Source organism: Rhea pennata, chromosome 29 (genome assembly GCF_028389875.1).
Source record: "Rhea pennata isolate bPtePen1 chromosome 29, bPtePen1.pri, whole genome shotgun sequence".
NCBI lineage: Eukaryota > Metazoa > Chordata > Aves > Rheiformes > Rheidae > Rhea > Rhea pennata.
Genome location: NC_084691.1, coordinates 3,083,317 through 3,109,872, shown reverse-complemented (window position 1 = coordinate 3,109,872; position 26,556 = coordinate 3,083,317). Strand labels below are relative to the sequence as shown.

Genomic DNA, 26,556 nt, shown 5'->3' with positions numbered 1-26,556 from the left:
CTCCGCCAGGCTCCAGCTGCAGCAGCGGCGGGCGACGCGGGGAGGAAGGCGGCCGCGGCCCAAAACCCACGTGGAAAACACCGATCCGGAGGAAATCGGGTTTCCGACGCTCCCTCGCGTGGCTTTAGCGCTCCGGCAGCCACAGCCGCTGCGTTTCCCTCGTGCCTCCCCCCCCCCCCCAAAAAAAGGGGCTGCCTGACCCCGTCGGGGCCTCCGGGCTTCGCTCGTCCCCGGCGGATCCAGCGCGGCCGCGGGGCGCCGGAGCCGCCGGGGGCCGGCGGGTTAACGGGACGAGCCGGCGGAGAGGAGCGTTGTTGATTCCCGGCGCCGGTTTTCCACTGGAAAGCGCCGGCGGGAGCCAGCTCCTGGCCGCTGCGCGGAGCCGCCGGCTGCCAAGGGCCGGGCGCCGGCTCCTCCGCCTGCCGCCGGCTTCCCCCGGCGCCCGGGGAAACTGAGGCACGGCGGCGACCCGCGGTTTTAATAATAATAATAATTAATAATAATAAATGAGCGGTGCTGTGCGACGGGGGCCGGAGCCGCGGCGTTTTCGGCCAAGTTTTCGGGCGGCACTCGGGTTCGTGCGGCGCCGGCTGCCGGGGAGGATTTTGGGGGAGGCAGCGGCGGTGCACGTGGAGCTCAGCGCCTCGCCGGAGCCGCGGGAGGAGGCGGCGGCCGGACGAGCCGCAGCTGCACCCCGGTCCCAGCTTCCCCCAAGCCGGTCGGCTCCGGGCCCGTCCTCGCTCGGATCCAGCCCTCCTCGGCCTCAGCCTTCCCTCGTCCCGTCTTTACCCAGCTCCATCCTTCCTCGGTCCATCCTTCCTTGGTCTCATCCTTCCTCAGCTCCATCCTTCCTCAGCTCCATCCTTCCTTGGTCCCATCCTTCCTCAGCTCCATCCTTCCTCAGCTCCATCCTTCCTTGGTCTCATCCTTCCTCAGCTCCATCCTTCCTCAGTCCATCCTTCCTTGGTCTCATCCTTCCTCAGCTCCATCCTTCCTCAGCTCCATCCTTCCTTGGTCTCATCCTTCCTCAGCTCCATCCTTCCTCAGCTCCATCCTTCCTTGGTCCCATCCTTCCTTGGTCTCATCCTTCCTCTGCTCCATCCTTCCTCAGCTCCATCCTTCCTTGGTCTCATCCTTCCTTGGTCTCATCCTTCCTCTGCTCCATCCTTCCTCAGCTCCATCCTTCCTTGGTCCCATCCTTCCTTGGTCTCATCCTTCCTCTGCTCCATCCTTCCTCAGCTCCATCCTTCCTTGGTCCCATCCTTCCTTGGTCTCATCCTTCCTCAGCTCCATCCTTCCTCAGCTCCATCCTTCCTTGGTCCCATCCTTCCTTGGTCTCATCCTTCCTCTGCTCCATCCTTCCTCAGCTCCATCCTTCCTTGGTCCCATCCTTCCTTGGTCTCATCCTTCCTCGGCTCCATCCTTCCTCAGCTCCATCCTTCCTTGGTCTCATCCTTCCTCTGCTCCATCCTTCCTCAGCTCCATCCTTCCTCAGCTCCATCCTTCCTTGGTCCCATCCTTCCTCAGCTCCATCTTTCCTTGGTCCCATCCTTCCTTGGTCTCATCCTTCCTCTGCTCCATCCTTCATTGGTCCCATCCTTCCTCAGCTCCATCCTTCCTCGGCTCCAGCCTTCCTCAGCTCCATCCTTCCTTGGTCTCATCCTTCCTCGGCTCCATCCTTCCTCAGCTCCATCCTTCCTTGGTCCCATCCTTCCTCAGCTCCATCCTTCCTTGGTCTCATCCTTCCTCGGCTCCATCCTTCCTCAGCTCCATCCTTCCTTGGTCCCATCCTTCCTCAGCTCCATCCTTCCTTGGTCTCATCCTTCCTCGGCTCCATCCTTCCTCAGCTCCATCCTTCTTCAGCTCCAGCCTTCCTCAGCTCCATCCTTCCCCAGCTTCTATCCTTCTTTGGTCCCATCCTTCCTCAGCTCCATCCTTCCTCAGTCCATCCTTCCTTGGTCTCATCCTTCCTCAGCTCCATCCTTCCTCAGCTCCATCCTTCCTCAGCTCCATCCTTCTTTGGTTCCATCCTTCCTCATCTCCATCCTTCCCCAGCTCCATCTTTCCTTGTTCCCATTCTTCCCCAGCTCCATCCTTCCCCAGCTCCATCCTACTCCAGTCCCATCCCTCCCAGTTCCATCCCTCCCCAGTCCCATCCTTTTCTGGCTCCATCCTCTCCCAGCCTCGTTCTTCCTTGGCAACATCCCGCCCGGCTCCCGGGACGAGCGGAGCAGAGCGGAGCGGAGCGTCCGGCCTTTCCGGCGCCGCTGCCCACGCCGCTTCCCCGGCGGGCCGGGGGGACCAGCCCGGTGCCGGAACAGAGGCGCCTTGTTGCACGGGCGCCTCCGGGGACCCCGCGAGGCTTCGGAGCCGCCCCCACCCCCGAAAATCCTTTTTTTATTGTTGTTTTTTTTTCATGTCACTTTTGCAAAACCCTAAATGCAAAACTGCGCCCCTCCTGCCTCCGAAAAAATAACTAAAAAATCACATTTATTTGTCGGGGGGAAGAGGGGGGGCGATGCCCTCCGCCCGCCGGCACCACGGGCACAAACTCGGGCTGCCGGGACGGCGCAAAGCCGGGAGCGAGCGGCGTCGGCGCCAGGAATTTGCTCCCGGAGCCGCCGAGCTACTTTTAAAGGCCGGGGCAGGCCCCGTCCATCACCTGACAGCACCCAGCACCCTCCCCGCCTGCAGCACCTCCGGGGGGGGGGGGTGCGACTCCGGCCAGGGTGCTGCGGCCAGCGGGGCTGGGGTGCGCACGTGGCACCGGGGGGGGGGGGCAGCGATGGGGGGGGGCCGGAGCTGGCCCCGGGGCGCTGCCACGGGCTGGAAAATGTTCCCCCCCCACCCCGCAACCTTGCAACGCCCCCACCACCATCGCCCATCGCCGCCCTGGGGGTGCGGGACCCCCACCCCCACCATCACCCTATTCTCCCCCCACCTCCCATGGCGGGGGGGACCCACGTTTGCAAAACTGGAAGGGGCAGATGCGGGGGGGGGGAGCTTGGGGACAGTTTGGGGGGCTTGGAGGGATCAGGTCCTGCCCCCCCCTAATTTGCACCCCTTGTTATTGGGGGGGGGGATGCTGGGCCCGTGTCCAGACAGATGAACGACTTGGGGGGGGGGCTAAGCTGATGTTGGGGGGAGCTGTCAGTTTAGGGCTTGAACCCCCTTTTTCAGCTACGAACCAGCCAGAATTGGGGCGGGGAGAGGGATGGGGGTATCTGGGGCTGGCAGGGGGTGCAGGGAGGGGTCCGGAGCTGGGAATGGGGGGGACCCAGGGTGAGGAGGGGCATTTAGGGCAGGGACTGTGGGGGGCCCAGACCCCCCCATGTAGGAAGGGATGGGGGGTACAGCCCCCCCAGGACCACCAGCAATGGGGGTATATGGTCCCACAGGACCCCTTGAGATTGGGGGGGGGATATTCAGCCCCCCGGTACCCCCAGGATGAGCTGGGGGGGATATGGTTCCCAGGACTCCCAGGGGAGGGGGGATACAGCCCCCCAGAACCCCCCAGGATTAGGGGGGGGACTCAGCCCCCCCCGATGGAGGAGTTCTGCCCCCAAGGACCCACTGGACCCCCAGGAGGGGGATTCAGCACCCCCCCGCCTGGATCTGAGGAGTGGGAGTGGGGGCTCAGGCTCTCCCGACCCCCAAGGATTGGGGGGGGGGGGCTCAGACCTTCGGGGGGGGGGTTCACTTCCCCCCCCACAGACCCCTAGGAGGAGTGCTCAGCCCCCCAGGACCCCCCACGATGGGGAGGGGTCCCGGCCTCCCAGCACCGTCCAGGACCCGGGGGCGACTCAGTCCCTCAGGACCCCCAGGATTTTTTTTATGGGGGGGGCTCAGACTCCCAGGACCCCTGGGACCACTGGGATGGGGGGCAGGACCCCCAGGACCCCCAGGACTTTGAGGGGGGGGTAGGAGAGCTCAGACTCCCAGGACTCCCTAGGATTGGGGGGCGGGGGGGGCATAGACTCAAGCCCCCCTCCCCTAGGATAGGGGTTCAGCCCCCCCCCCAGGCGGAGGGTCTCACACCCCCCCCAAGGATTCGAGGGGGGGGGTCTCCCTCCTCCCAGACCCCTCTGAGGCTCGGAGGGGGAGATGGCGGGGGGGGGGAGGGGGGGAGCCCCCCCTCCCCGACATTTGGATGTGGCCCGGGGGGGCAGTTTTGGGGGGGGGCCGGTGCCCCCGGCGCCGTTCCCCCCCCCCCCCCCCCCCCCCCCGCTGCGCCGGCGGCCGCGCTCCCGCCCCGGCTCGGGTTACAGCGAGGGAGGGGGGGCCGCGCCCGGCACATATAGGCGGCGGCGGGGCGGCGCGGCACTGCTCGGCCCGCCGCACGGTGAGGGGCGCCTCGCCATGCCCGCCGGCCGCCGCCTGCTCCGCCTCGCCGCCGCCGTCGCGCTCCTCGTCGCCGCCGCCGCCGCCCAGCAGCGCGACCTCCGTGAGTGGCCCCGGGGCCGCCGCGACCCCCCCCCACCCGGCCGACCCCCCCCCCCCAGAGCCGCCGCCGCCGTCGGGCCTCGCGGAGCGGCGCTGCGAGGGGGCGGCACAAGCGCTCCTGGGGGAGGGGGGGACAGCGGGGGGACAGTTTAAGGACAGCAGGGAGCAGTGGGGGGACAAGACGGGACGGGGGGGACAAGGTAGGGCAGTGGGGGACAGCGAGGGGCAGTGGGGGAGAGGATGGGACAGTTGGGGACAGGGGGGGGGACAGAGGGGGACAGTGAGGAACAAGATGAGACAGTGGGGACAGTTGGGGGGACAGAGGGGAGCAGTGGGGAACAAGATGAGACAGTGGGGGACAGTTGGGGACAGTTTAAGGACAGTGGGGGACAGCAAGGGACAGAAGGGGACAGTGGGGGCAAGATAGGACAGTTTGAGGACAGTGGGGGACAAGTTGGGGCAGTGGGGGGCAGTGTAAGGACAGTGGGGGACAGCGTGGGGCAGTGGGGGATAATATGGGGCGGGGGGACAGCGGGGGACAGCGGGGGACAGAAGGGGGAAGGGTAAGGACAGCATAAGGACCCTGGGGGACAGCGCAGGATAGTGGGGGACAGTGTAAGGACAACGGGGGATAAGCTGGGGGGGACAGCGTAAGGGGAGCGGGGGGCAGAACGGGGGGGAGCGGGGCGCCGTGGGGGCCAGAGGAGGATGTCCGGGGGGGGGGGGGGAGGCCCGGGGACACTGGGGTGCACGGCGGGGACACCGGGCCACGTCCCGGGCCACGTCCCGGGGACGGTGCTGGGGCCCTATTGGGGGGGGACGGACCCCGGGTGTGGGGCGGCGGATCGGGGCGGTGTTTGGGGCGGTGTTTTGGGGAGGGGGCGGGAGGGAGGGGACACACACACGCGAGACGGGGACACCCGCCACCCCCGCGCTCCGCTTCCCCGCGGCTCCGGCGCCCCCTTTTCCCGCGCTGGCCTCACCCCCCCCCCTTGCACGCCCCCCCCCCCCATGCCTCGTTGGCTGGCAAAAATCACCCCCGAACAGGGGCACCCGCTCGCTTGCACTGCACGAAACCGCGGGGGGGGGGGGGGGTCTGGGGGGGAGCCCCACGGTCCCCGGAGGTTCCCGTGGTCCATGGGGGTTCCCGCAGCCCCCCCCGGAGGTTGCTGGGGTTCCTGCAGACCCCCTGGAGGTCCCTGTGGACCCCGGGGTTCCTGCAGCCCCCTCCCCGGAGGTTCCTGCAGGCCCCGGGGTTCCCGCTGCCCCCCCCAGAGGTTGCTGGGGTTCCTGCAGCCCCCCCGGAGGTTCCCAAAGGCCCCGGGGTTCCTGCAGCCCCCCCAGAGGTTCCCACGGTCCCTGGAGGTTCCCACGGACCCCAGGGTTCCCGCAGCCCCCTTGGGGGGTTGCTGGGTTTCCTGCAGCCCCCCCGGAGGTCCCCGTGGACCCCGGAGGTTCCTGCGGGCCCCGGAGGTTGCTGGGGTCCCGCAGCCCCCCCCGGAGGTTCCCGCAGCCCCCCCGGAGGTTGCTGGGGTTCCCGCAGCCCCCCCGGAGGTTCCCGCAGCCCCCTCGGAGGTTGCTGGGGTTCCCGCAGCCCCCCCCCCCCCCGGAGGTTCCTGCGGTCCCCGGGGTTCCCGCGGGCCCTGGAGGTCCCCGAAGGTTCCCGCAGCCCCCCCAGAGGTTCCCGCAGCCCCCCCGGAGGTTCCCGCGGTGCCCGGGGTTCCCGCGGTGCCGCGGAGGCAGGCGGTGGGGAGGCGGTGGGGGGTCTGTCCTTCCTCCTCCTCCTCCTCCTCCTCCTCCTCCTCCTGCCCCCCCCAGCTGTGGCGCGGGTTGCGGGGGGGGGGGAGGTCGGGGGGGCTCAATCCCGCTTTGTGCAGGTTTGTTTGCTCAGCGGCGAGGGCTGGCGGCGACGCTTTCCAGATGGAGTTGAACCGCTGCCCTTATTTATTTAAAGCGGGTCCGCGGCGGGCGCCCGTGAATCGAGGGCTCTGTTCCGCTCCAGAAGAGCTTCATTCACACCCGGCCCCCCCCCCTTCCTCCTCCTCCTCCCCCCCCCCCCCCCCCGCTTCGGGGCTCCCCCAGGAGCTGCCCCCCGGCCCGGCCCACAAAAGGCCTCGCTGTCCGGCCCGCCGCGGCCCCCGCCGGCACCCCGCTCGGCGCCTAATGAGAAAAGCAGCCGGCCGGGGGCCGGCGAGGAGGAGCGCGTCGGGGCCTCCCCCGGCGGCGAAGGCCTCGCGCAGGGGGATTTCTTTTTTTTTTTTTTTTTTCCTTTTTTTAATTAAAAAAAAGGAAAAAAAAACCTTTTTTTAAAAATTATTTTATTTTTTAAGCGTGGCGCCGCTTTGCAGCCCCCCCCCAGCCCCATTGCTTTCTCGTGCCCGCCAGCACCCTGTGAGGGAGGCGCCCATCCCCCCCTCCTCAGGCCACCCCGGGGTGCCGGGAGGGCCTGGGGGCAGGTGATGCCTCGAGTCGTGCCGATGCCGTGATGCTATTTCTCCCTCTCCTTTCCCCCTTACTCCCTCTCCTTGCGTAATTGTTCCCCCCCCGCCCATCGTTTCCCCCTTCTCCTTCTCCACTTATTCCCCATTTTTTCTTGCCCGTCGTTCCCTCCTTCTCCTTCCCCATTTATTCCCCATTTTTCCTTGCCTGTCATTCCCTCCTTCTCCTTCCCCATTTATTCCCCATCATTCTCTCCTTCTCCTTCCCCATTTATTCCCCATCATTCCCCCTTCTCCTTCCCCACTTATTCCCCATCATTCCCCCTTCTCCTTCCCCACTTATTCCCCATTTTTCCTTGCCCATTGATCCCCCTTCTCCTTCCCCATTTATTCCCCATTTTTCCTTGCCCATCATTCACCCCTCTCCTTCCCTATTTATTCCCCATCGTTCCCCCTTCTCCTTCCCCATTTTGGGGGGATTCATCCCCCCATCCTCGCGCCTTGCCCCCGGCTTCGCCCCCGCCCCCCCCCCCGCCCCGCTCCGTCCCGGCCCCGTCCCGCCGCCCTTCCCGCTCGGCGCAGAGGAGGCAGGCAGCTGCGTGCAGGACGGGCAGAGCTATAGCGATAAGGATGTGTGGAAGCCGGAGCCCTGCCGGATCTGCGTGTGCGACACGGGGACCGTCCTCTGCGACGAGATTATCTGCGAGGAGATGCGCGACTGCCCCAGCCCAGAAATCCCCTTCGGAGAGTGCTGCCCCATATGCCCCACTGACCAGCCTGCTGCCAGCGGTCGTAATTTATTTATTTCCCTTCCATAAATAAATTACTGGAGAGAACGGACTCGGGTACCGGCGATGGATGAGCTGCGCCCGCTCATCCACGGCGTCCCGCTGGGAAAAAGCAACTTCTGCTGCAGCCCGCCCCGGCAACGGGAGGTTTTTTCCCCCCGAAACAGGAGGTTTTTCCCCCAAAACAGGAGGTTTTCCCTCCGAAATGGGCTGTTTTGCCCCAGGAAAGGGCTGTTTTGCCCCAGGAATGCCAGCTGGAAAAGCCCCCGCCGCCCGGGACATAAAGCTCCACCAGGGCCGGCCCGGAGCCCGCAGCCCCGCGCGGCGCCCAGCGAGGTTTCCTCGAATCCCTAGAAAACCAACTCCCCCCCCCCCCGGGTAGTTTTTCTTTTTTTTTTTTCTTTTATTTATCTATTTAATTATTTTTTGGCCCGCGCGCAGCCGGCTTTTTCCTAACCGCAAACCGCAGGCTGGGAACGGCGGCCGGCGAGCGGCCCCCGGGCGCTGCCAGCGCGGGAAAATCCCGGCGGCACCTGCCGCAGAACCGAAATTCCCAATATTGCCGGGGGCAAAAAATAAAAAAAAAAGGTGTGGGGGGGGAGAAAGCAAAATAGGAAGGGAAACGGGCACCGGGGGCAGCGGCAGCCCCGCGCGCGGCCTCAGGGCTGCCCGGGAGTCCCCCCAACCCCCCCAAAATGCAGAAGTTGCCTTTTTTTTTCCGGTTGCTTTTCCGAACGCTTCCCCCCGGGCGGGAGGAAGGGTCGAGCCCGGAGCGCTGCCGGCCGCTGCGGCCCCGTCCCGCTTTTCGCCCCCCCCCCCCCGCTCCCACCCCCGCAGGCTTCGCGGGAGCTTCCCAGTCTCCCACCCTGCACCCTCGCACCCCGGGGGGGGGGGTCCCACACGCCCTCCCCGGTTCCCGGGCTGTGGCTGGGGCCGTGTCCCCCCCCCCCCACCGCCGCCCCCCCCCGGCACGTCCTGCTGCTAATTTCTTTTTCTTTTTTTTTTTTCCTCCAACAGGACAACCTGGCCCCAAGGTGAGGCTGATGCACCCCCCCCCCTCCACCCCCCCCCCATGATGCAGGGCGCCCTCCCCACCGAGGGGCCCCATTTCCCGCAGTTTTTACCCCCCCCAAAAAAAAAAAACAAAAACCAAAACAAAACGGGACGCCTCGTGGCCTCGACGCTCGGTCCCCGCCGCGGCCTCCTGGCCGGGCCGGCGGCATCGTCCTCGCGCGAGATATGCCGAAATTCGGGCTGGATGGAGGAAACCGTGGCGCGGGGGGGGGGGGGAAATCACAGCATGCCCCCCCCCCCAAAAAAAGTGGGAAACCCAGGGGAACGCGGGTCCCGCTCACCCGGGCTTTGCATTTCAGGGACAGAAGGGCGAACCCGGCGATATCAAAGATGTAAGTGCGCGCCGGGCGCCCCCGGCCCCCCTGGCCCCCCCCGCCCGCAGCACGAACCCGGCTGACTCTGCGCTTTTACTTATTTCTTTCTTTTTTCCCCCCTCCCCCCCCCCCCAAAACCCCGCTGCTGCAGGTCGTAGGACCCCGAGGGCCTCCGGGACCGCAGGTGGGAGCACGTTCCTCCGCCGGCGTCGCTGGCGCGTTTGGGGATGGAAGGGGGGGGACGGACGGATGGACGGTGGTGGGAATCTGGGGGGGGGGCGTCTGTCCTGACCCCGTCCCTCATCCCCCTTCCCCCCCCCCCCACCCTCCCCAACCAGGGTCCCGCAGGCGAACAGGGACAACGAGGCGACCGCGGCGAGAAAGGGGAGAAGGTGAGAGGCGCCGCGGCGGGCGCGGGAACGCGGGGCGGGGGGCGGCCGGGGCCGCGGGAATTCGGCAGCGGGTGCGGGAATTGGGGGGCGGGGGGTGGTGAGCATGGGAATTGGGGGACGGGGGGCGGCCGGGGCCGCGGGAATTCGGCAGCGGGTGCGGGAATTGGGGGGCGGGGGGTGGTGAGCATGGGAATTGGGGGACGGGGGGCGGCAGGGACCGTGGGAATTCGGCAGCGGGTGCGGGAATTGGGGGGCGGGGGTGGCCGGGACCGCGGGAATTCAGCGGTGGGTGCGGGAATCTGGGGATGGTGGTGGTGGGTGCGGGAATTGGGGGGCGGGGGGCGGCCGGGGCCGCGGGAATTTGGCGGCGGGTGCGGGAATTGGGGGGCGGGGGGTGGTGAGCGTGGGAATTGGGGGGGCGGGGGGCAGCCGGAACTGTGGGAATTCAGCGGTGGGCGCGGGAATCCAGAGATGGTGGTGGTGGGTGCGGGAATTGGGGGGCGGGGAGCGGCCGGGACCGTGGGAATTTGGCAGCCAGCGTGGGAATTGGGGGGCGGGGGGTGGCCAGCACGGGAATTGGGGGGTGAGGGGCGGTGAGCATGGGAATTGGGGGGCGGGGGGTGGCCAGCGCAGGAATCGGGGGCCGGCGGCGTCCCGCGGGCACCAAACCGCCACCGCCGCCTCCCGCCCCAACTTCGGTGTCTCCCCCCCCCCCACAGGGCGCTCCCGGCCCCCGGGGCAGGGATGGCGAACCCGGCACCCCCGGTAACCCCGGCCCGCCCGGCCCCCCCGGCCCTCCCGGTCCCCCCGGCCTTGGCGGAGTGAGTATATGGCGGAGGGGGGTGGGGGTTGGCGGGGGGGGGGGGTCCTTGGCGCCCCGAGCGCCGCGGGGACGGGACCCTCCCGGCTCCGCCGCCGCCGGTGCTGGCAGAGAAGGTGGTGGTGGTTGGGGGGGGTGGTGGTGGTTGGGGGGGGGGTCGGGTCTCGCCGGTGCCCTGAGCTGCTGGGGTGGGGGGGGGGTCGTTTCTCCGCAGAATTTCGCGGCGCAGATGGCGGGCGGCTTCGACGAGAAGGCCGGAGGCGCGCAGATGGGCGTCATGCAAGGCCCCATGGTAACGCCGGGCGCCCGGAGCCGGCGGCGCGGTGTTGGGGGGGGGGGGCGGAGGAATTTTTTTTTTGTTTTGTTTTTCCCGGGAAAAACCTTCCTGCTGGGAATCGCCGCCCCGCGAGCGCCGCTTGGCAAGCGCTGCCCGAGCGGCGGCGGCGGCGGCGGCGCGAGCGTGGCCGGGTGCCGGGTGGGCTCCCGCGCCCCGGCCCCCGCTGCCTCGCCCGGCCCTCACGGCCGTCTTTCTGTCCGTCCCCGTCCCCTTTACAGGGCCCTATGGGACCCCGCGGCCCCCCCGGCCCCACCGGCGCTCCCGTAAGTACCTGCCCCCCCCCCCTTACCTCCAACGCCGCCACCCTTCCCGGCGGCTCCGGCGCCCGCGGCTGACGGCTCCCTTCTCCCCCCCCCCCCCCGCAGGGTCCGCAAGGATTTCAAGGCAACCCCGGCGAGCCCGGCGAGCCCGGCGCCGCTGTGAGTACCGGCGGGCGAGCCGAGCCGGCACGACCCCCCCCCGAAACCCCCCCCCCACCCCCCTCCCCTTTCCCGGTGCCGAAGACACCCGGCGCTCAGCCCGCTCCGTCTCTGTCCTTCCTAGGGTCCGATGGGTCCCCGGGGACCGCCGGGGCCTCCCGGGAAACCCGGCGACGACGTGAGTCTGAGAACGGGCGGCTCGTGCCGCTGATGCCGGCGGCGATGCCGGTGCTGCCGGCGCCCCCCCCCCCCCCAAATCCTCCCGGCCCCCGGAGCTCACGGCTTTTTCTCTTCTCCCCCCCCCCAACCCCGCAGGGTGAGACGGGCAAACCCGGCAAAGCCGGCGAGCGCGGCGCTCCCGGCCCCCAGGTGAGGCCGACGCCGGCGGCGCGGGGCGGTCGGGGACGGGGCGGGGGGGGGGGTGCCACATTCGCCCCCCACCCCACCCCATCACCACCACCCTGACCCCCCCCCCCTCCCCGCCACCCTTTCTCCGCGCTCTCTCTTGCAGGGTGCTCGCGGCTTCCCCGGCACGCCGGGTCTCCCCGGAGTGAAAGGTCACCGCGTAAGTCCCCGCCGGGCGTAACCCCGGTGCCCCCGCGGCTCGGCGCTGCCGGTGGGTGACACCCCCCCCCCCACCCACACCGCATCCCTGCTTTCCCCCCCCCCCTCCCCACTTTAGGGCTACCCCGGCTTGGACGGCGCCAAAGGAGAAGCAGGAGCCCCCGGAGCGAAGGTAACGCGCCGGCGCGGGACGGAGCGGGTGGCGAGGGCCACGAGCCCATCGCCGCAGCGTCGGGGCGGCCGCCCGAATCATTCCTGCTTTTTTTTTTTTTTTTTTTTTCCTCTCCCCCCACCCTCCCCGCAGGGTGAATCCGGCTCCCCAGGAGAGAACGGCTCGCCCGGACCCATGGTGAGACCCCGCAGTGGCGGGAGGGGGAAACCGAGGCACGGAGAGTGCCGGGGGGGTGGGTGGGGGTCACGGGGTGGGGTGGGGGGCACGGGGGGGGCACCGTTCCCGGGCCTCAGCTGCCTCCGCCGTCTCCTTGCGCAGGGACCCCGCGGGCTGCCCGGCGAGAGAGGACGTCCCGGCCCCTCCGGCGCTGCCGTGAGTATCCCGCGAAACCTGGAGCAGCGGGAGGAGGAGGAAGATTGGGGCTCCCCCCCCCCCGCCGCCTCCTCCTGCACCCCGCTGGCAGGGGTTTGGGGGAGGGGGTGAAATCCCCCCCCCACCCGGCCCCGCTCCGACACCCGGCGCTTCCCTCCGCAGGGCGCTCGCGGCAACGACGGCCTCCCCGGCCCCGCCGGCCCCCCCGTGAGTACAGGGCTCCGCGCCCCGTCCCCCCCCCCATCTCCGTCCCCCCCAAACCCCTCCGCCGCCGCTGACGCTCTCATCCTCCCTCCCCCCCCCCAAATCCGCAGGGACCCGTCGGACCCGCCGGAGCACCCGGCTTCCCCGGCGCCCCCGGCTCCAAGGTGAGGCACCGGTGAGGTTGGGGGTGGGAACGTGCCGGGGGGGGAGGCAGTGGGGTACCGTGCGCCCCCGCTGCCGCCTCCTCCCCCCCCCCGCCTCACCCCCATCTCTCGGCAGGGCGAAGCTGGCCCCACGGGCGCCCGGGGGCCCGAGGGCGCCCAAGGCCCCCGCGGCGAATCCGGCACCCCCGGCTCTCCCGGCCCCGCCGGAGCCCCCGTAAGTATCGTCCCGTTCTGTCCCGTCTGTCTGTCCGTCCGTTCCCCGGCGCTGCCGAGCGTTGGGGAAACTGAGGCACGGCCTCAGCGCCTCGTCTCCCTAGGGTAACCCCGGCACCGACGGCATCCCCGGAGCCAAAGGATCAGCGGTGAGCGCGGCGGTGGAGGGCGTCGGGGGGCCCTGAGCCTCCCCCCCCCCGCCCCACACACCTCCCCAGCGTGGGGGGGCGTGGGGAGGCGTGGGGGGGGCAAGGGGGATGTGGGGTGGTCGGGGGACGTGGGAGGACACCGCGATGCTGGGGGACATATGGATGCTGGGGCGGTGCCGGGGGGGGATCTGCGATGCTGGGGGACATGGAGGTGTGGGGGGACATGGGGGGACACTGCGATGCTGGGGGACATGGGGAGATCCGGGGGACATGGGGATGTTGGGGGACGTGGGGGGACCTGCGATGCTGGGGGACATGGGGGGACCCAGGGGACATGGGGATGTTGGGGGACGTGGGGGGGACACCGCAATGCTGGGGGACATGGGGGGATCCGGGGGACATGGGGATGTTGGGGGACATGGGGGGCACCGCGATGCTGGGGGATGTGGAGGTGTGGGGTGACATGGGGGGATACCGTGACGCTGGGGGACGTGGGGGGCCTGGGGGACATGGGGATGTTGGGGGATGTGGGGGGACCTGCAATGCTGGGGGACATGGGGGGCCTGGGGGACATGGGGATGTTGGGGGACGTGGGGGGACCTGCGATGCTGGGGGACATGGGGACGCTGGGGGGGGGTGAGTTACTGGGGGACCCTGGGGGGGGATGCTGGGGGGCCGCGGGCCGCTCGGGGACGTCGAGGACGCGGGGGGCTCACGCGGCGGCTGCCCGCAGGGCGCCCCGGGCATCGCGGGTGCTCCGGGCTTCCCCGGCCCCCGCGGCCCGCCCGGCCCCCAGGGTGCCACCGGCCCGCTGGGACCCAAAGGCCAGACGGTAAGTGACCCCCACCCCCACCCCAAACCAGCCCCCCCAACCTCGCCCAGGCTCTGCCCAGGCGTCTCGGCTCCTCCCCCTTGGCCGCAGGCTCCGCCCCCAGCTGGCCGTGGTCGGGGGCTGGGGGGTCCCCTCGGTGGGGTCCCCTCGGTGGGGTCCCCTCTCCACGTCACCCGGGGGCAGCTGCTTCCCCTGCCCCGATCCCCCTCGTGCCACCCCTGGGGACCGGGAGGGGGCCGGGGATGGGAGAGAGGATGAGGATGGAAATGGGAACAGAGACAGAGCTGGGAATGAGGAAGGGGGTGGATATGGGGACAGGGATGGGACAGGAGTGGGGATGGAGATGGGACAGGGACAAGGATGAAGGCGGGACAGGGACAGAGATGGAAAGAGAATGGGGACAGGGATGAGAGCAGGATGGGATGGGACAGGGACAGGGATGGGACAGGAATGAGGATGGAGACGGGATAGAGACAAGGATGAAGATAGAGACAGGAAAGAAAATGGAGACAAGGATGAGATGAGGATGAGAATGGAGATGAGGATGGAGACAAGGACAGGAATGGGAATAGGATGGGGATTGGTACAGAGATGGAGATGGAGACAGGGATAGGTCAGGGATGGGGATAAGGATGGGGATGGAGACAGGGATGGAGACAGGCATGGAGACAGGAAAGAGGATGGGGTTTGGGAATGGGTTGGGAACAAGAGTGTGGGTGAGGATGGAGATGGATGGGGACAGGGATGAGGATGGGGACAGGAAGGAATGGAGACAGGGAAAGGACAAGGACAGGATGGGGACAGGGATGGGACAGAAATAAGGATGGAGATGGGATAGGGACAAGGATGGGGACAGGGATGAGGATAGGAAAGAGAATGGGGACAGGAAGGAATGGGGACAGGGAAAGGACAAGGATAGGATGGGAACAGGGACAGGGATGAGACAGAAATGGGGATGGAGATGGGATAGGGACAAGGATGGGGACAGGGACGGCGATAGGAAAGAGAACAAGAACAGGGATGGGATGAGGATGGGACGGGGACAGGGATAAGGACAGGAAAGAGAATGGGGACAGGGACAGAGGTGGGGCAGGAGTGGGGATGGAGATGGGATAGGGACAAGGATGAAGATGGAGACAGGGACAGGGATGGGGACAGGTAAGAAAATGTGGACAGGGACGGGATGAGGATGAGGATGGAGACAAGGACAGGAATGGGAATAGGATGGGGACGGGTACAGAGACAGGGATGGAGCTGGAGACAGGGATAGGTCCGGAACGGGGATGGAGATGGGTGGAGATGAGGATGGAGATGTGATGGGGATAGGGACAAGGATGAGGATGGGGACAGGGATGGGGACCGGACAGCAGAGAGGATGGAGACGGGAACGGGGATGGGGAAAGAGTTGGGAGTGAGGATAGGCGTGAGGATGGAGACAGGGAGAAGGAAGAGATGGAAGGAGACAGGAAAGAGCCCGGGGAGAGAGACGGGGCCGAGGCTGGGCTGAGGCCGAGGAAGGGGCCGGGAACGGGCACGGGGATCGGACGGAGCCGGCACCCAGCCGCCTTCTCCCCGCTCCCCAGGGAGAACCCGGCATCGCAGGCTTCAAGGGCGAGCAGGGACCCAAGGGCGAGACGGTGAGTAGCTCCGGGGCCGCCCCCGGCACCTCGGGGTCCCCCCTCCCACCGCGAACCGGCGTCTCGGCGGCGCCTAACGAGCCTCTTCCCCTAACGAGGCCCCTTGACGGGCAGCGTCCCCCCCTCCCGCGCCGCCGAGCCCGGGAACAATAGCCGCTGTGTTGCTCCGGGTCTCGGCCTCCCGCTTCCCGGGGCCGGGAAAAATTCCCCCGTCGCTTCATTAACCAGCCTCAATGCGCCGGGGCCGGATCCCCGGCGGGTGCCGCTGAGCCCCGGCGCGGTCGGGACACGGAACGGCGGCACCTCCCCGCCCTCCATCCTCCCCCCACCCCCGGCCATCCTCCCTCCCCCCCTTCATCCTCCTCTTCCTCTCCTCCGCTCCGTCCCCCGCCACCACCCTGGGGTGCTGCCCTGCCCCACGGGTCCCCCCCCCTCTCCCCACACCAAAGTGCAAGGACGGGGTGGGTATGGGGGGAGCGCGGACGGCTGCACCGGCGGGTGTCGCCTCCCCGCGCCCCCAGGACGAGGAAGGCTCGTCGCGACCCGCTCTCCTCCTCTTCCTCAGGGCCCTGCAGGACCCCAAGGTGCTCCCGGACCGGCTGGTGAGGAAGGCAAGAGAGGAGCCCGCGGAGAGCCCGGCGCTGCCGGCCCCGTCGGACCCCCCGGCGAGCGGGTGCGTGGGCGCCCCGGCCCCGCGGCGCGGGCTGCCGACCTGCCGCCCGCCCTCACTCCTCTTCCTCCCCCTCTTCTTCCTCCCCCAGGGCGCTCCCGGCAATCGCGGATTCCCCGGACAAGACGGGCTGGCCGGCCCCAAGGTGGGATGGCCGGGCGACGCCGGCTGCGGGTTGCGGGGGGGCTCCCGGGCACCCCCGGTGAACACCCGAAAATCACCCATTTCCCCCCCCCCCCCCCGCAGGGCGCTCCAGGCGAGCGCGGTCCCGCCGGCCTCGCGGGTCCCAAGGGAGCCACCGGCGATCCCGGCCGTCCCGGAGAGCCCGGCCTGCCCGGCGCCAGGGTAAGCAAGCACCGCGGTGGGGACGCTGGGGCCGGCGCCCCGAAACGAGGGCCCCCCCCCCCCCCCGGTGCCGGCACCGAGCCCCACGCCGGCTCCCGGGTCTTTCCCGTTAAACGGGTGCCTCGGTGGGGTGAAGCCGCCCGGCCCGGCGGCAGCTGCCCGGAGGAAGAGGAGGGTCGCGCCGGCCCAGGCGGCCGCTGCCTCGTCCCTCCTGGCGGGCAGGAGAGCTCGGCTGGGTCAGTGCCGCCAGGGGAGGGGGACGGTGCGTGGTGGCTCATGGTCCCTCTGTGGGGGCTAAGATCATCTCTGGGGCTGGTGGAGGTGCCCCCCTGGGGCTAATGGAGGTGGCAACTGGGGCTCTTGGAGGTGCTCATTGGGTTTGGTGTGGGTGCTCCCTGGAGCTATTGAGGATGCTCCTTGGGGCTGTTGGAGGTGCTCGTTGGGTTTGGTGTGGGTGCTCTTGGGGCTGATGGAGGTGCTCATTGGGGTTGGTGTGGGTAATCTTGGGGTTCTAGGAGGTGCTCATTGGGTTTGGTGTGGGTGCTGTTGGGGCTGATGGAGGTGCTCATTGGGTTTGGTGTGGGTGCTGTTGGGGCTGTTGGAGGTGCTCATTGGTTTGGTGTGGGTGCTGTTGGGGCTGATGGAGGTGCTCATTGGTTTGGTGTGGGTGCTGTTGGGGCTCTAGGAGGTGCTCATTGGGTTTGGTGTGGGTGCTGTTGGGGCTGTTGGAGGTGCTCATTGGGTTTGGTGTGGGTGCTGTTGGGGCTGTTGGAGGTGCTCATTGGTTCGATGTGGGTGCTCTTGGGGCTGATGGAGGTGCTCATTGGTTTGGTGTGGGTGCTCTTGGGGTTGTTGGAGGTGCCATTGGGTTTGGTGTGGGTGCTCTTGGGGCTGATGGAGGTGCTCATTGGTTCGGTGTGGGTGCTCTTGGGGCTGAGGAAGGTGCTCATTGGTTTGGTGTGGGTGCTGTTGGGGTTGTTGGAGGTGCTCATTGGTTTGGTGTGGGTGCTGTTGGGGCTGATGGAGGTGCTCACTGGTTTGGTGTGGGTGCTCTAGGAGGTGCTCATTGGGTTTGGTGTGGGTGCTCCTGGGGCTCTAGGAGGTGCTCGCTGGGTCTGGCGCGGGTGCCCTCTGGGGCCACGATGGTGCTCTCTGGGGTTCGCCGGCTCCCTTGGTGCCTCCTCCGTGAGCGGAGCACCCGCTTTTCCATGCCGGAGGCAGGTCGCACCCTGGCACCCGGCACCCGCAGCCGTCCCCTATTGCCTCCCCTCTTCTCCTAGGGTCTCACCGGCCGCCCTGGCGACGCTGGCCCTCAAGGCAAAGTCGGCCCGACTGTGAGTGACGCCACGGGGGGGACAGGACGGGACGGGGAGGGGGACGGGGCGGCCAGGCGCCGCCGGGACCCGCGCCCATGTCTCGGCCTCTCCGCAGGGCGCTCCCGGCGAGGACGGGCGCCCCGGCCCACCCGGCCCGCAGGGCGCTCGCGGGCAGCCCGGCGTCATGGGATTCCCCGGTCCCAAAGGTGCTAACGTGAGTATCCGGCCCCGCCGCCGGCGGGAGCTCCAGCGTGGGGGGGCGAGGACGCGGGGGATTGAGGCGTCCCGGGATCTGCGGCATCCTGGGAACTGCAGCATCCCGGGGACCGCGGCGTCCCGGGATCTGCAGCATCCCAGGGACCGTGGCGTCCCGGGAACTGCAGCATCCCAGGAACTGCAGCATCCCAGGGACTGCGACATCCTGGGAACTGCAGCATCCCGGGGACCGTGGCATCCCGGGGACCGTGGCATCCCGGGAACTGCAGCATCCCAGGAACTGCAGCATCCCAGGGATGCGGCATCCTGGGAACTGTGGTATCCCGGGAACTGCAGCGTCCCAGGAACTGTGGCAGCCGGGAACTGCAGCGTCCCGGGGACCGCAGCATCCTGGGACCTGCAGCATCCCGGGAACTGCAGCATCCCAGGAACTGCAGCATCCCAGGGACCGCGGTGTCCCGGGAACTGCAGCATCCCAGGAACTGCAGCATCCCAGGAACTGCAGCATCCCAGGAACTGCGGCATCCCGGGAACTGCAGCGTCCCGGGGACCGTGGCATCCCGGGAACTGCAGCATCCCAGGAACTGCAGCATCCCAGGGACCGCAGCGTCTTGGGAACTGCAGCGTCCTGGGAACTGCAGCATCCCGGAGACCGTGGTGTCCCGGGAACAGCAACGTCCCGGGGACCATGGCAGTCGGGAACTGCGGCATCCCAGGGACCACAGCATCCCGGGAACCGCGGAGTCCCAGGAACCGCAGCATCCCGGGGACCACGGTGTCCCAGGAACCGCAGCATCCCGGGGACTGCGGCATCCCGGGGACCGCGGCATCCCGGTGACCGCGGCTCTCCTCTTCCCTCTAGGGCGAACCCGGAAAAGCCGGAGAGAAGGGCCTTCCCGGCGCCCCCGGGCTGCGGGTAAGCGATGCCGGTCGGCGCCGGCGGGCGCATCGGCTCGTGCCGCGGCCGCGGCCCCTTCCACCCCCGTTTTTCCCGAGTGGGGAGGATTGGGGGGGGGGGAGGAGGCATCGCACCGAGCTCAACCCGGCTTTCTCCTCCTTAGGGTCTTCCCGGCAAAGACGGCGAGACGGGAGCCGCCGGCCCACCGGGCCCCGCGGTGAGTGTCCTGGCCCCGCTCGCGTGGGGTCCGGGAAGGGCTCGAGCCCCGGAGCGGGGTCGGCGGTAAGGGGGGAGGGGGGTGCGCACCCCGATTCCCGCGGCGCCTTCCCTTCACCGCCGGCTTTTCCGCAGGGTCCCGCCGGCGAGAGGGGAGAGCAAGGAGCGCCCGGACCCTCCGGCTTCCAGGTGAGCGGCGGCGCGGCGCGAGCCGGGCTGAGCCCCGACGCCGCTCGGGACGCCGATGCCGGTGGGCGTTTATCACCGCGTATTAACACCGCCGTCTTCCCCCCTCGCAGGGGCTTCCCGGCCCGCCGGGCCCCCCGGGAGAGAGCGGCAAGCCCGGAGACCAGGTGAGGCCGCCCGACCCCTGCGCCTTTCCGCGGGCGCCCGCGCCGGGGCCGCTTAAACCCCGCGGCGCGGCGTGGCTGAAGCCCCCCCCCCCCTCCTCTGCATCCCGCAGGGCGTTCCCGGAGAAGCCGGCGCTCCCGGTCTCGTGGGTCCCAGAGTGAGTACCGTCGCGCGGGCGCGCTTCGGGCGGCGCGGCCGGCGCCGAGCCCGGCCGGCCCCGGTCCCGCGCCGCCGCCGCCGTCGCCGCCGCCTCGGCCCTAACCCGCTCCCCTCCGCGCCAGGGCGAACGCGGCTTCCCCGGCGAACGCGGCTCCCCCGGTGCGCAAGGTCTGCAAGGTCCCCGCGGGCTCCCCGGCACGCCGGGCACCGACGGACCCAAGGTGGGTGCCGGGCCAGCGGTTGTGTTATTTAATTAAAGCAAATTTTGATTCTTCTGGCCCCCGGCTGAGGGTGACCCGCGGCGTCTGCTCTGTTTTAGGGTGCAACCGGCCCCGCCGGCCCGACCGGCGCCCAGGGACCGCCCGGGCTGCAGGGAATGCCGGGCGAGCGAGGAGCAGCCGGCATCGCCGGCCCCAAGGGAGACCGGGTAAGTGGCTGCGGCGAGAGGCCGCCGCCGCGGGCGTCCCGAGCGCCGGCTCGGCTCGGCTCGGCTCGGCTCGGCTCGGCTCGGCTCAGCCCGCCCGTCTCCGTCTCGCCCCGCAGGGAGACGTCGGCGAGAAGGGGCCCGAGGGTGCCCCCGGCAAGGACGGCGCGCGGGTGAGTGAGACGGGGCTGGCGGCGGGGGAGGGGGGGATTAGGGGTCCGGGGAGGGGGGGGGGTGATGTGTAGCGATGCTCATCCTCATCTTCCTCTTTCTCCCGCAGGGTCTGACCGGTCCCATCGGCCCCCCCGGCCCTGCCGGTGCCAACGGCGAGAAGGTGAGCGCGCCGGCGGTCCCCGCCGGAGTCCGGAGGGGGGGAAAAAAAAACAACCAAAAAAAATCCACCCGCTCACTTCTCCGTCCTTCCTTTCCCAGGGTGAATCCGGCCCTCCCGGCCCATCCGGCGCTGCCGGTGCCCGCGGAGCCCCCGTAAGTGCGATGCCGGCGGCTCCCCGTGGCCCCTCTGTCGCTCCCATCCATCTGTCCGTCCGTCCATCCCCTCGGCTTAACTCCCCCCTTCCCCGTCTCTCCGTTGCAGGGCGAGCGTGGAGAGCCCGGCGCCCCCGGTCCCGCCGGATTTGCCGGACCCCCTGTGAGTACCCCAACACCGCCACCACCATCACCGCCGTCCCGTCCCTCCGCGGCGCCGTGCCGGCTCTCACGGCCGCCGCTCTCCGCTTTTCCCGTCCCAGGGAGCCGACGGACAACCCGGCGCTAAAGGCGAGCAGGGAGAACCCGGGCAGAAGGGCGACGCCGGAGCTCCCGGTCCCCAAGGTCCTTCCGGAGCACCCGGCCCGCAGGTGGGTGAAGCCGGAGCCTCCCGGATCCCAGCGTGGGAAAAAGTATCTGGAGCTGCCACAGCTCCCCCCCCGCCCTCCAAGATTGCGTTTCTAACCCTGTTTTTTGTGTTGTTTTTTTTCTCTCCCTCCCCAGGGTCCCACTGGAGTCACCGGTCCCAAAGGCGCCCGCGGTGCCCAGGGTCCCCCCGTGAGTATCGCCGGGGAGGGGGGGCCGCGGCGGGCGAGCCGCCGGCCCGCGGTCTGAGCCGCGTTTCTCTCCTTCCCCAGGGAGCCACAGGATTCCCCGGCGCCGCCGGCCGCGTCGGCCCGCCCGGCCCCAACGTGAGTTCGGCGACGGCCGCGCTCGCCGCCTTCCCGGCTCGCGGGACGCCTCCGCCTTCGCTCCCGCGCCGCGAGGTCGCCTCCGCCGCCGCTTTCCGCCCCGCGCGGGAGGCCGAAGGCGGAAAAACCGCCGCCGTTTGCACCGACTCCGTCTCCTTCCTCTCCAGGGTAACCCAGGTCCCCCCGGACCCCCCGGATCTGCCGGCAAAGACGGTCCCAAAGGCGCTCGCGGCGACGCCGGTCCCCCGGGCCGGGCCGGCGACCCCGGGCTCCAGGGCCCCGCTGGTCCCCCCGGCGAGAAGGGCGAACCCGGCGAGGACGGCCCCGCGGTGAGTTTTTCCGGGGGGGGGGAGTCCTCCGCCGTCCGCTCGGCGCCGACCCGCCGAGTCTCATCCTTCCCTCTGCCCTCCCTTTTTTTTTTTTTTTTTTTTTTTTGCTTTATAATATCTTTTTCGGCAGGGTCCCGACGGCCCCCCCGGCCCCCAAGGCTTGGCAGGACAACGCGGCATCGTCGGGCTGCCCGGCCAGCGAGGCGAGCGAGGCTTCCCGGGGCTCCCGGGGCCATCGGTGAGTCGCCCGCGGGGGCGACGTCGAGGAAGAGCCGGGCTGGGATCGCGCCCTTCCCGGCACGCGACGGAGGGTTTGCGCGGAGCTGGGGGGGCTGCCGGTGCAGGGGAGGATCTTGCAACCAAAGCGGATCGCAGCGGGGATTTAGGGTTGATTTATGTATTTTTTTTTTCTTTCTCTCCTCCCGTCTAGGGCGAACCTGGCAAACAAGGAGCACCCGGCTCGGCGGGCGACCGCGGCCCCCCCGGCCCCGTGGGTCCCCCCGGGCTGACGGGTCCCGCCGGTGAACCTGGGCGTGAGGTAGGCGAAACACCGGCGGACGGGGCCGGCACGAGCCAGAGCCGGAGCCGTGGCACAAGCCTGGGCTGCATCCGAAACCCCGGCGCTGGGTGCCGCTTCCCTCCCGCCCTGCGGCTCCTGGCACTCGCCGGGGTCCCCTCGGCACAGCATTTGCTTTGCCGGCGGTGGTGGTGGGGGGGGGGGGAATTTATAGCCAATTCCCGCGATTTTTGCATGCATCCCGCTCCCCTCCGCGGGGACGTAACTTCTCTCCTCGTCCGCAGGGCACCCCCGGCGCCGATGGGCCCCCGGGCAGAGACGGCGCTGCTGGCGTGAAGGTGAGTTCATCCCGCGGGAAAGCCGTCCCCGAAACACCCTTCTCCCGGCCAAAAAGTCCCTTCTTTGAGGGGCCAAAAAGCCCCTTCCCTGGGCCGTAAGCACCCAGGGTGCCGGCGCCGAGCATCCTTCTCCCTCCCGAGCATCCTTCGCCCCGCGCCGTCCTCACGGCCCCGGTGTCTCCGTGCAGGGTGATCGCGGCGAAACCGGTCCCGTGGGCGCTCCCGGCGCTCCCGGCGCCCCCGGCGCTCCCGGCCCCGTCGGTCCCACCGGCAAACAAGGAGACAGAGGCGAGACGGTGAGTGCGGGCGCCTGCCGGGCCGCCGGCTCATTAGGTTTCGGGGCTCGTTAAGCCAAGCGCCGATAACCCGCTGGGATAATTGATGGCGTCACCCCGGGGTGCAATTAAAAGCTCGGAGTAATTGGGAGAGCCGGGCGGGTGCAGCTTGAGCGGCTGTTACCAGCTCTGAGCGGGCGCCCGGGGTCCCGTTAGCGGCTGTCAGCGACTCGGAGCAGCTTCCGGAGGCTTCATTAGTGTCTTGAGCTCCGTTAGGTCTCTGCGCTCTTCCCCCGGGAGCCGTAAGCAGGGAAGAGCTGCCGGGATGTTTGCAAATCGCTTTAGGTGGGATTATTGGGAGCGAACGGCTCCGGCTGGCTGTATTTAAAGATGCTGTTTGGAGCCAGCCTGTTGCTTTTCGCCGGTGCAGCGGAGAGCTGGTCGGTGTCGGGCTCCGGCTCGGGGTTTGGCCGCCCGTCAGGGCCGGTTCGGAGATGTCCTGAAGACGTCGCCTGGCTCCCGCTGACTCCCCTCTTCTCTCTCCCCAGGGTGCCCAAGGGCCCATGGGTCCCTCCGGTCCGGCCGGCGCGCGCGGCATGCCGGTGAGTATCGCCCGTCGCCCGCTGCCGGCGTGCGCTGCGCCGGGCTCCCGCGGCGCCCTCGGTCGCCCGCCTGCGTCCGACGGCCGCTCCGCTCCGCTTCCAGGGTCCCCAAGGTCCTCGCGGCGACAAGGGCGAGACCGGCGAGGCCGGAGAGAGAGGGCTCAAGGGTCACCGAGGCTTCACTGGGCTGCAAGGGCTTCCCGGACCTCCCGTAAGTGTCGCCGACGCTCTGCGCTGCCAGAGCCTCCGGATTTCGCTCCGGGGTCGCTCCGGCCGCAGAAGGAGCCGCCTGTCGGCTGCGCTGCGGAAGAGCATCCGCCGCCTCCGACGCGGCGAAGCCACCGGCCGCTTTTCTCCTTCCGCAGGGTCCTTCCGGAGACCAAGGTGCTGCTGGTCCCGCCGGTCCCTCCGGCCCCAGGGTAAGTCCTGCCGGCGGGGTCCTCTCGGGGCGCCTCCGTCCTCGGTGCACCCTGCATTCCCGGCGTCTTGCGCTGACACCCTTTGGGGCTCTTTCCTAGGGTCCCCCAGGCCCCGTCGGCCCCTCTGGCAAAGACGGCTCTAACGGCATGCCCGGCCCCATCGGTCCTCCCGGCCCCCGCGGACGCAGTGGGGAACCGGGTCCTGCGGTGAGTGGAAGGCCGAGCGGCGGCTGGGGAGAGGTTGTGGCTGGCAAACCGGACCGTCAAGACCACGTCTTCTCGCTCTCATAGGGTCCCCCCGGAAATCCTGGTCCTCCTGGTCCTCCTGGCCCCCCAGGCACTGGCATCGACATGTCCGCTTTCGCCGGCCTCGGCCAGACGGAGAAGGGCCCCGACCCCATCCGCTACATGCGGGCGGACGAGGCGGCCGGCGGCCTGCGGCAGCACGACGCCGAGGTCGACGCCACGCTGAAATCCCTCAACAACCAGATCGAGAGCATCCGCAGCCCCGAGGGCTCCAAGAAGAACCCGGCCAGGACCTGCCGCGACCTCAAACTCTGCCATCCCGAGTGGAAGAGCGGTAAGAGCTGCCCGTCGCCTTGCCCCGTCCCTCTTCACCCAGCCTCCTGCGCTCCGGAGAGCAGCCGGATCTGCAGCGCTCTTGGCTCCTGGCCCATCCTGCTCTCTGCTTCCTCCTCCGCGCGGCTGAATCCTCCTGCGTGCAGCTCCCGTTCTCCCAGGAATTAGTTTCTCCCAAACCTGATGTTGACACGTGCCACTCGTCTTCCCCGCTGCAGGAGACTACTGGATCGACCCGAACCAGGGCTGCACCTTGGACGCCATCAAGGTTTTCTGTAACATGGAGACCGGCGAGACCTGCGTCTACCCGACCCCGAGCAGCATCCCCAAGAAGAACTGGTGGACCAGCAAGACCAAAGAGAAGAAACACATCTGGTTTGCAGAGACCATCAACGGCGGTTTCCACGTAAGCATCCCTGATGTCCGGGTTGTGCACCAGGCGTGAGAAGGGAGGCTGAGCAGGGGAAGATGCCCTCAAGGATCATAAACTGGCTGGTTTTTGAGGATTATCTTGGAAGTTTGGAGCGGGTCGATTTAGCGCTGCAAAGCAAAGGGAAAAGGCTGCGACTTTTGCAGCCATCCGGGAACGTTAGGTGTGGAAGTCCCCTCGAAAGGGTGGTCACAACCCCTGCAGGCTCTAACTTCTCCCCTTTTCCCTACAGTTCAGCTACGGCGATGAAAACCTGACTCCCAACACCGCCAACATCCAGATGACCTTCCTCCGCCTCCTGTCCACCGAAGGCTCCCAGAACGTCACCTACCACTGCAAGAACAGCATCGCCTACATGGACGAGGAGTTGGGCAACCTGAAGAAAGCCGTCCTCATCCAGGGCTCCAACGACGTCGAGATCAGAGCTGAGGGCAACAGCAGGTTCACATACAGCGTCCTGGAGGACGGCTGCACGGTAAGTCCCTTGGGGTGGGAGGGGTCCACCAAGCCCCATTCGGGCACGAGGAGGTGTTGTGGGTTCGGATGTCTCCGGGGTGTCTGATAACGTCCCTCCTCGCTTGCTTTCGTCGCAGAAACACACTGGCAAATGGGGCAAGACAGTCATCGAATACCGATCACAGAAGACCTCACGCCTGCCCATTGTAGATATTGCACCTATGGACATTGGTGGAGCTGATCAGGAGTTTGGCGTGGATATCGGCCCAGTCTGCTTCTTGTAAAAAGAGTTGTTTTATTTGTGTGTTTGTCTGTTTTTTTTTTTAATCCAGCCCAATACCGTTAAAAAACAAGCAAAAAAAATGCCCACCCCCAAGGACCTGAGTACTTTCCAATCACTCGTACGACTTCTGCACTGAATGGCCGAAACGACCCCCAAATTCCCCTCGATTCACGTGCTTCCGTTTGGGACTGTTGCCAAAGTCGTCACGGGGCAGACTGCGAAATAAAACCACGGTCTTATTTATTTATTGTCTTCCTGTAAGACCTATTATTGGGTCAGGTGGAGGTGGGAATCTAACTGGCAGGTACGAAGGCGCCTCCCCGCAAAAGGGATCTCCCAGGTCCGGGTATAAACTAATCCCCTCCCATCCCCATCCCTCCCCGTGTGTATCACCAGCAGGAGTGCTATGTATAATACAACAAAAATGGTGCTATTATTGTAAAACGAGTCTGTATTTTTTAACATCGATTGATATAAAAAGAAAAAAAAACCTTTGGTGGAAAGTACAAGTCTTGTCTGCGCTGTTTCTTTTCGTCTCTCGCCGGAGGCAGCTGCTGCAGGCTCTGGCCCCTTGCTTTCAGATTCCTGGCTTGTCTCTCTTCCTCAGCCCTGATAAAGGAAGCTTTAAGGGTAGATCTCGAGCTTTACTGGTTTGAAGCTAGCTTACAGGAAGGGAAAAAACCCTCAAAAAGAGAGGAGGAAAACAGGAAAAAATAAAATAAGTGAAAAAAAAATCTTGAAATGCCAGGAACAAACATCTTGCAGCTGCAAGGTGCCTGTAGGATCATTTGTTCCCCCTCACCCCTACGATGGTGCCAGGGCAGGTTGAGGCACATGATTTCTCTTCTAGGGGTGGGAAAGCAGTTAAAACTCAGCCTCCCTCTTCCCCTTGGTTTTACTGGGACCAAGTCTCACAGAAACGGGTCTGGCCACAGCCAGGGGGCGAGCAGGACACGCAGGGAGAGGTTTGGGGGTGGATGGGTTTGGGCGAGAGCTGTTAAATGTTTCTCTTAACGTTTGCTAAAACTAGGTGCATGGATTGATCCCCCAAAACCTCTCCTACCTCTACTTAGCAAGGAAACAGGGCTATTTTGTGCATGTAAAATATAATTTAAGGATACATTTTGCAAGGTTGAAGGTGGGTAGAGTTCACAGCTGTTGCTTCTTGCGGAACAGCTCCATCCCTCTGCCTCCCCCCAAATTCCCGACCTCCCTCCCCAACC

The 26,556-nt window shown here is 67.6% G+C and overlaps 1 protein-coding gene across 1 annotated transcript; it reads left to right on the top strand.

The window, feature by feature from the left end:
- Positions 1-4,359: 4,359 nt before the first annotated feature.
- Positions 4,360-25,775, top strand: COL2A1 (collagen type II alpha 1 chain). The gene is made up of 54 exons (XM_062597087.1): positions 4,360-4,444; positions 7,464-7,670; positions 8,687-8,703; positions 9,043-9,075; positions 9,209-9,241; positions 9,396-9,449; positions 10,169-10,270; positions 10,484-10,561; positions 10,825-10,869; positions 10,972-11,025; positions 11,150-11,203; positions 11,341-11,394; positions 11,537-11,590; positions 11,708-11,761; positions 11,894-11,938; positions 12,080-12,133; positions 12,296-12,340; positions 12,448-12,501; positions 12,617-12,715; positions 12,819-12,863; positions 13,597-13,695; positions 15,279-15,332; positions 15,898-16,005; positions 16,094-16,147; positions 16,249-16,347; positions 17,628-17,681; positions 17,779-17,877; positions 18,742-18,795; positions 18,941-18,994; positions 19,129-19,182; positions 19,293-19,346; positions 19,457-19,501; positions 19,626-19,724; positions 19,823-19,930; positions 20,047-20,100; positions 20,208-20,261; positions 20,360-20,413; positions 20,523-20,576; positions 20,677-20,784; positions 20,918-20,971; positions 21,052-21,105; positions 21,273-21,434; positions 21,565-21,672; positions 21,865-21,972; positions 22,236-22,289; positions 22,478-22,585; positions 23,113-23,166; positions 23,270-23,377; positions 23,532-23,585; positions 23,685-23,792; positions 23,877-24,165; positions 24,383-24,570; positions 24,827-25,069; positions 25,188-25,775. The coding sequence occupies exons 1-54, from the start codon at positions 4,360-4,362 to the stop codon at positions 25,332-25,334; spliced, it is 4,464 nt and encodes a 1,487-aa protein (XP_062453071.1). The 3' UTR covers positions 25,335-25,775.
- The last annotated feature ends 781 nt before the right edge of the window (positions 25,776-26,556 follow it).